This window comes from Canis lupus, chromosome 20 (assembly GCF_003254725.2).
Source record: "Canis lupus dingo isolate Sandy chromosome 20, ASM325472v2, whole genome shotgun sequence".
Classification (NCBI taxonomy): Eukaryota; Metazoa; Chordata; class Mammalia; order Carnivora; family Canidae; genus Canis; species Canis lupus.
The window spans coordinates 33,971,229-33,980,276 of NC_064262.1; the positions used below are offsets into that span (position 1 = coordinate 33,971,229).

Sequence of the window (9,048 nt, forward strand, 5' to 3'; positions counted from 1 at the left end):
GGAACAAAGTAGGTGTTCAGTAAATTTTATTATCCTCAATGATACTATTTTAAAAACTGAATTCTATGTTTGTTCCCTGTTCCAAAATGTCCCATTTCTGTGGCACTGTTGATCTAACATCTCCAATCGGTAAGCATAGTCATCTTTAACTTCATCCTCCTTGGTCTTCTTTACCTTACACGCAAGTATTGGTCTTTTCTTCCTTTCAAATATCTTTTTCTCAACCATTTACATGTTGATAAGCCTAAACTTAGGTTTTCATTACCACACTACTAGATTACAGCCTGTTTATATCTTTCCTCTATTTAATCTACTGTACCTTTTGGCAAATCTAATTAACATAATTAAACAGTCATTCAATCAATATTAACTGTTGCTTTTTGTGTGCTCACAAATATGGAAAAGTGCTGGGTGTAAAGATTAATAAAATACTTGCTGTCAAAGAGTAAGGTAGATACCACATGACTTAGCCAGCTTATGATATCCCAACTCTCGTCTTTCAGTAACTTACATGATATACAAAACATTTTGACCAATTAGCCAAACTCATTTCACCTCACTTTTCAAAATGTACCTGTACTATGAGCTACTAGATCTGTTTATTATCATCTTCATCTCATCTACATCCTATTTGTTCCTGGCTTTAGGCTTTTGATAATACCAATACACTATAAAATGCCTTTTTACCCTCCCAATTTGTGGCTGTTTAAAAAAAATTTTTTGGAGGGGGGGGGACTGAGGGGGGAAGGAGAGTCTCACACAGACTCCCCACTGAGCGTGGAGCCCCAACGTATGGCTTGACCTCATGACCCTGAGATCAGGACCCAAGTGGAAACCAAGAGTGGGACACTAAACTGACTGCACTACCCAGGCACCCCTGAGGCTATTTTATGTAATATAACTTATCCTCTAAGAGAGAAGTGGCAAACTCAAATACCTACTATAAATTACGCTCTATGGGGATCCCTGGGTGGCGCAGCGGTTTGGCGCCTGCCTTTGGCCCAGGGCGCGATCCTGGAGACCCGGGATCGAATCCCACGTCAGGCTCCCGGTGCATGGAGCCTGCTTATCCCTCTGCCTGTGTCTCTGCCTCTCTCTCTCTCTCTCTCTGTGACTATCATAAATAAATAAATTTAAAAAAAAAAATGTTTAAAATTACGCTCTGTAAGAACTGGTTTGAGCTGAAGAACATTTTTCCACTTAAAGGAGGCAGGCATTCCTCAGAACCAGCCTATACTGCTATATAGGAATCTGAGACTACTTGCTAGATCATCCAGTATTTCAAGGAAACCAAAAATGTCAGATTTTACTTTAAATTTTCCAATTTTTAGATATTGACAACTCACTCCAGTTTTTAAAAACCACTGTGTGGATTAAGCAATTATCAGCAGATACACATAGCTTATATAGCTGAGCCCTACCACCTCAGTCTCTACAGCTCCTACTATGTCACTTTTCTTTGGCTCATACTAGCCTTTTTTTTGGGTCACTCATAGTTGAGCATTTCATTTCTCTAATCAGCTGCTTATCCAAACTGCTAAAAAGTACAGTGCATGCCATTAACATATCTTGAAAGTCTCTCATTTCTGTCCCATTTTATTCATTTCACTAACCACTACACATGTTCAGGAACTTATTAAGACTCTCCTTGAACTATAACTGGCTCATAACTGGTCTCCCTTTTACAATTTGTCCTTCACCTAACTGTCCAAAGTCCTATCCTACACACAAATTATACTATACAGACTCAATACTTTAATCCTCCCTACACAAAAATCGAGGAGTTCAAACTCCTTAAATATACATTTGAACTCTTTAAGACTGTAATCTACTCCAAGTTTTATGCTCTGTACTTCCCCAAGATATGTACTATTCCCCAAATGCAAATTATGCTTTCTATCTTGGTGTTTTGCCCACTATTTTCTGAGCTTAGAATACACTCCCCTACCTCCTTACCTATAAATACCCGCCTCATTTTTAAGTTCTAATTAAAATGTCACCTCCTTTTACGAAGCTTTCCCTAGTCTCCTCACACCACAAAGAGCTGCTCTTTGCAGTGCTCTGCCTTTTATAACCCTACCATGGCATATTTACAGTCTACTTGTATTACACAGTATTTACCTGATACCCCCACTTCCAGAAAACAAGGCCTAGGTTTTACTCTTTTTCTCTCAGTCAAGGAAGAATTAGTCAAGAATGGCACTCCACTAAAACTTTACAGCTTCAATAAATCATTGTCAAACAGAAACCTACTAATTGGAGCTCTAAGTAGATTTATCTTGTTACATTCCACTTACAAAAGAAAAAATACACCAAAAAATCTTCTAAAAGTTAATTAAGGGGGCAGGAGGGTGGGCAATGACCTGGCATGAGGTCAACATACATTCATTCAGCTCAATCCTGATTACTTTGGGGGGTAGGGGGCAGTGCACAGAAAGAGGGAGAATCCCAAGCAGGCTCCATGCCTAGCTTGGAGCCCAATGCAGGGCCTGATCTCACAACCCTGAGATCATGACCTGAGCCAAAATCAAGAGTGGGATGCTTAACTGACTGAGCCATCCAGGCAGCCCCTGATTACTTTTTGTAGCTAAATACCAGGAAAAAAAAAGAAAAAAAAAGAAAAAAACAATGAATGGAGCTAGCAAAAGATCATGAACTACTAAATATTCAATTATACTCAGATTACTTAATAATAAAAGCAATCTAGCCTAAATAATTCCCCAAGTATTTACTGGATCAGATGAATTTTAACAGCTCAAAGAGTCATGTCATAAACATTTTTATATAGCAAGCTGCTCTTTTAGCTAATTTTAATTCTACCAATGTTTTTCAAAATATAAACAATGTCCAATGCATTTGTTTAATACTGGCTGAGTTTACCATTTATATGGAGCCAAGATCCCAAGGCCAGAAAGAAGCAAAGTATTTTAAAATATAAAATATGATACCTAACACTAATATTGTATATATCCTTTAGTGTGTCACTACTCTGATTCTCTCATGTAGAAATACCTGTGGGAAAAAAAAAATCTTTTAATGTTTCCTATTTCCACAAATTTGTGAGAATTTTAAGCATAAGAGTTTAGAATTTGTAAATTACTCATGACACTGAACCATTAATATTTCTTTCATTTCTCCTCCTATAAGCTTAAGAAATTAAGCTGTTAACCATCTTTACTTCTTATTCCTTACCACAGATTTTAAAAATTGCAGAAGGGATTTTGAAAAGTAAAGAAAGTACTCTGACCACACGTGTTAAACTTGATGATGAAGAAAGTTCAGTTGTGTTTAAAGAGCATACTATGACGATGATAGTAATTCAACCTGTGAGAAAAGGGAAAAACAGAACTGTAGGTAGATGCTGTAGTCACTCAGGAACTTCTCCCAGTAGAAAAAGAAAAGCACTATGAAAAAAGAATCCATCAATAACTTACGGAAAAGAGAATCCAACATATAGCTGCAGAACTGAGATTTGGGAAATTAAGAAACAGATTTAAGCAAAAGGAAAAAGACAAGCACTACTGTTTTTGTTTGTCTTCTGAAAAGAGCAAAGAAAGAAATGAGGAGGATCTTAGCAACTCCGATAAATAAGGGAAGAGAAGCTCCTTGAAATAAAATCAATAGAGAAGGGAGACTTAAATTGTATCAGTATTTTCTTCCAGCTTTATTAAGTTATAATTGACAATTATAAACTATTTATTTAAGGTATACAATTTAACATATGCATACACTGTAAAATAGTCACCACAATCAAGTGAATAACATATCCATCACCTCACATAGTTACCAGCATCAGTATTTTGAAGTCCTCAAAGCAAGAAAAATAAAACGAAACAATTTGCTCTAAGACAGTAAATAAAGATCAAGATCAGCTGACACATTATTCTGGAAAAGAATCCTAGGATAAAATATTTCTAGACTGTTAATATAATCTTTAAGTTCAAAACTAGAAGATCACCACATATTCTAGGTTGGTTACAAAAACAATGAAATGTCTTCACAAATGTGGTGACTAAAGCAAATGCATTAAAGACATCAATGCAAGGGGATAAAAGTGAGAGAGAATAGAGCCGAGGAAGATGGAAATCAACTACAACAAGCAGCTTTTTATCTAAGATCTCAAAAACAGGTGCTGTATTTGTTAATGTAAATCAAATAAAATAATGAGTTACAATATTTTAAGAGTAGGACCTTGGACACCTGGGTGGCACGGTCGATTAAGCATCTGACTCTCGGTTTCAGATAGGTCATGATCTCAGGACCGTGAGGGAGAGCCACAATCCTCATGTGGGGCTCCATACCCAAGTGTGGAGACTGCTAACAGTCTCTTCTCCCTCTGTCCCTCCCCCTCTAAAGTAAATAAATAAAACTTTAAAAAAAAATTTTCTTTTAAATAGTGCAGGAACAGGAAAAAAATATACTATTCATATTGTGACTAAAAAAGCACCCAAGATATATGGCTATATACCATATTTGGAAAATAACTTTTATAAAGGGCAGCATATGGAATTACTCTGTATCATCACCCATTTATGCTGGATACTCAAGCAACTTCACTTTGATTAAACCTGGAAAAAATAGCAAAGCCATCAAAAGCTCAGAGGTGGAAAATGCCACATCATCCAAATTGAGCTCTATTCAAGAAACACAAATAAAGACTAAAATGCTACAAAGAAAAAAAAAGATGCTACAAAGATAAGAGGAAAAGGAGGGCTACAGTTAATAATGGGAGGGTTGAAATTTCTGCTGATATCAACCTAAAACTGGAAAAATAGGGAACAAGAAAAGTAGGATATCGAAAAGTTGTTAAAGTGGTAATGTATTTTGTTGAAAAAGGCATTTTGGGGTCCTGAGAAAAATAATTTAAAAGGAAAACTATCATTAAGCTCAAGTACGATCTATTAAGGAGAAAGCAAAACGCATGTACAAATTTGTGAATCAAATACAGCATTTTGGTGTGGGAAAATGGAATTTGAGTATGAAAAGAAAAATATTTTCATCTCAGGAACTGCACTGTCCAGCAGAGTAACTACTAAATTTATTTTTTAAATTAAAAATTCACTTCCTTTGTCACACTAGCCACATTCTAAGTGCTCAGTAATCACACATGACTAGTGACTGGCTACCATCTTGGAAAACATTGATCTTAGGACAGTTCCACAGTTCCATCATCACAAAAACACTTACTGGGACAGCACTGATCTAGAGAAAGAGGTTCTGTATGGGTTTTTAAACTGAAAAATTAGGATTCCTTTTCTATGAAAGGACCAACCTGAAATCAAAAGAACAGTAACTTCTCACACCCTTTAAAATATATTGACAGGAATTATTTTTAAACCACTGTAAAGAAAACCACATTTTACATTCAAAAACAGTTCAGGTCATTTGGCTTACCTTCACAGAATTTTTTGATTTACATTCTACAAAAGAAAACAATAATTACTGGACTATCAACAAAAACATACTAAGGCAGTTATAAAAGAAATTTTTAATTAGCATGGTTTTAAAAAGATATTTAGCAGAAATATTAACCCCCAAAGCATTAACTTTAGGTCCTATTTGAGTGTTCTAACTTTTACAGTGTAGTTCAAGTATTCCTATTTCATTTGTTTATTTTCCAAGGTAAAACTATAAACAGATTAGAGAAAAAGAAGATGAGAATGAGAGGATTACCATAGTATACTGAGTTTTAAAACTAATACTAAAAATGACTTTAGCAACTGTGGTCTTACTACAAATTTAATTTTCTTGAGCAATACATCTTAACATGCACAGAACATAATTACATAAACCTCACCTAATTATTGTTTAGGCATCATATTAAATACGAAATACACTGGAACATTAAATTTTATGAATAAATACTGACAGTGGTAAGCAATGATGTATTCTGACTTTACTTGGCTAAAAATAAATCTGAGAAAGTTAGTCAAAAACATCTTTTCACAAAGTATCATTTAAATATTACTCTACAAGCAAAAAGTATATTAAGCTTGTATAATTTTATGTAGGAAGTTAAAAGTTAACATTTTAGATTTCTGATAACACATCATACCATATGGAGACAATATTAACTTGGTTTTTCCATCCAACAATTCAGTTTCAAGCTTTAAGCCATCTCTGTAAAATAAAATAAAGTTTGTCATTTTTAAGAAATAGCAATATTTTAAATAGAAATGGCATGCTCATTTGAATCTTAAAAGTAACTATGGTCTTTTGAATTCATATATAAATCTTGTAAATATTTTTTAAATCTTGAAAATATTAAACCATTCTTTTAATAAAAAAAGTTTTTCAATCCAAGATAAAACTAAGCTCTAGAAGGAGAAAAATGCCTGAAACTTTCTAATAATGCAAAGAATTCGTTATGTTTAACATGAAAAGTTATTTTTTTAAACTTTTCTTACTAGTAAGCAATAAATTCAATCATCATAGCACCACTTAACTCTTTTTTTAAGATTTTTTATTTATTTATTCAGAGACATAGAAAGACAGAGAGAGAGAGAGAGAGAGAGAGAGAGAGAAAGAAGCAGGCTCCATGCAGAGAGCCTGACGTGGGACTCGATTCCAGGTCTCCAGGATCACGCCCTGGGCTGCAGGCGGCGCTAAACCGCTGCGCCACCAGGGCTGCCCGCACTACTTAACTCTTAAAACTGTTTTTTTGCTGTTACCAAAACTCCTTACCTAAGTTACAGGAGCAAAAACATATCTAACTTTTATTAGTTTCATGATGATCTCATGACTAACCCATTCTATGGCAACCTACAGCGTTAATTTGAGAGTGAGCTATAACACTGCCACCAGGATTATTAACTTTTTTGAGTACAGTGACAGTTTGTTACTATCACAACAATAAATCTGTAATAAACTTTGGCTGCTCTAATTGACTTGTGCATGTCCAATGCAAGAGCACAAAGTAACAGCAGACACTGCCAAGGAAACTCGTACATAAGATCCTAATAAAAACTCCACTGAGAACAAAAATAGTCCACATTTAATACACGGTTTCCCAAAAGCGGGGCAGGGAAGGGGAAAGGTGTGTCATTAAACATCAAGAGAAACAAAAATGAAGTCCAAGAGACAGAATTAAATCCAATGGGCGAAACAGAGAAGAGACACGTTGGGAAAGGTCTCCCTGGGAACACATTTGGCAGCGTTGCTCAGTAGAGGACATCAAAATACCTCCACTTAATTGAGACAAAACACGGGGGGGGTGGGGGGGGGGGGGAACGGGTTTTAAACCCTGTTGCAGGGCAGCCCCGGTGGCGCAGCGGTTTAGCGCGGCCTTCAGCCCGGGGCGTGATCCTGGAGACCTGGGATCGAGTCCTACGTCGGGCTCCCTGCGTGGAGCCTGCTCCTCCCTCTGCCTGTGTCTCTGCCTCTCTCTCTCTCTCTCTCATAAATAAATAAAATCTGAAGAAAAAAAATATTTGATTAAAAAAAAATAAAAATAAACTCTGTTGCAGGGTAGCCCCGGTGGCGCAGCGGTTTAGCGCCGCCTGCAGACCAGGGTGTGATCCTGGGGACTCGGGATCGAGTCCCACGTCAGGATCCCTGCGTGAAGCCTGCTTCTCCCTCTGCCTGTGTCTCTCCCTCTCTCTCTATCGCTCACGAATAAATAAATTAATTAATTTTAAAAAAGCCCTTTTGTGGGGTTAAGACAATTCACGTTTATGTCGGTGAAACTGAACAAACAAAAGAATGAACCCAAGAAGTACGTCTGTTCACCATTACTGCACTGTCCACTCCCTGAGGGGACATGGTATAAAACACCAAGTTCATTTGATAAACGAGGTGCAGTGTCGGAACTTGGGGGCCTTTTCATCTTCTTTTCATATTAAACGTCCCAGGGGAATGAAAACCCTGCGACAAACAGCCCTTTTCCTTCAACCACTACTTAACAAGCAGGGTGTGTGAGGGGCCCAGCACTGGCAGCGACCCGGCTGCTTGCGTTGGCGGCGCGAAGCGCATCTGGGCGCTCCCCACAGGCCGCAGAGAAGCGAAAGCCAGAGCCGCACAGGACCAGCGAGCCTGGGCCCGGATTCCTCCCGGGAAGCCGCTAAGCTTTATCTCTCCATCTGCCCTCCCGCTTATCGCCTCTTCTCCCTCTCCACCCTGAGGTCAACGTGAGGGCAGGAACCAGGTTCCGGGCAGATTTACTCCGCGTTACCGTGTGGAAAGGCGATGGCGGCAGCGGCGGCCGAGGCCGAGGCCGTCCTGGGGCCCTCACCCCCTCACCCCCTCTCCGCCTCAGGGAGCCGGGCCGCTGACGGCCGCGCAACGTGGGAAGGGGTTCCACGAAGGGCTCCAAGGGACCACCCAGCCTCACCCGCCTCAGCTAAAGACCGCTCTGCTCCGCCCGGCTTACCCCAGGTTCATGGCCTGACCTCTCCCTCTCTCCACAGGACGCTCCAGCCACCTGTGTACGCCGGTTGCCGCCGCCGCCGCCGCCGCGCAACAAGCGCTGCGCCGATTGGATACAGTGATGCCGGTGAGCTGGGAGAACGGACCAATCAGAGTTGAGCGTGCTGCCGGGTGCGCTCGGAGGCCGGGCTGCGGGGGCAACCCGCCTAGTTGGCGGGGGTGGATTCGGGCGCCCTACCCTGAGGCTCTCTGGCTGGCCCTGGGCTCCTTCGTTCTACGGAGCTGTACCCCGCCCCCCCGCCCCAGTTCGCTCGGAGCCCTCAGAGGCGTGCCTCATCTCAGGTGGAGGTGACAAAAATGTGGAGAAACAAAACGCATAAACTTTTTAAGAAACGGACATTTTCCGTATTTGTAAGAAAAGAGGTTAAAATTTGGGAGTAAGTTGGAGGGCTGGGCGTTGGAGAGAGACTCCTAGGTTGAGGACAGGATTTCTCTTATTTGTCGCTCGGCATGAAGCCTAGTACATTAGACCTCTTTTTTTTTTTTTTAATTTTATTTATTTATTCACGAGAGACACAGAGGGAGAGAGGCAGAGACACAGGCAGAGAGAGAAGCAGGCTCCATGCAGGGAGCCCGACGTGGGACTCGATCCCGGGTCTCCAGGATCACGCCCTGAGCCGAAGG

The 9,048-nt window shown here is 39.7% G+C and overlaps 1 protein-coding gene across 9 annotated transcripts in view; it reads right to left on the reverse strand.

The window, feature by feature from the left end:
- Positions 1-8,485, reverse strand: part of CCDC66 (coiled-coil domain containing 66) — a 59,076-nt gene extending 50,591 nt beyond the window's left edge. For 5 of the 9 annotated variants that reach the window (XM_025456260.3, XM_025456252.3, XM_025456259.3 and 2 more), the window contains exons 1-3: positions 8,369-8,485; positions 6,056-6,120; positions 5,395-5,420 (exon numbers count right to left, since the gene is read on the reverse strand). In XM_025456260.3, the coding sequence (XP_025312045.1) occupies positions 5,395-5,420; positions 6,056-6,120; positions 8,369-8,379 (102 nt within the window). In that variant the 5' untranslated portion in view covers positions 8,380-8,485. Of the gene's footprint in view, positions 1-2,948; positions 3,013-3,192; positions 3,325-5,394; positions 5,421-6,055; positions 6,121-8,368 lie in introns of those variants that run through there. The other 4 variants (XM_035703425.2, XM_035703426.2, XM_025456254.3 and 1 more) reach the window with 4 other exon arrangements.
- Between the last annotated feature and the right edge of the window lie 563 nt (positions 8,486-9,048).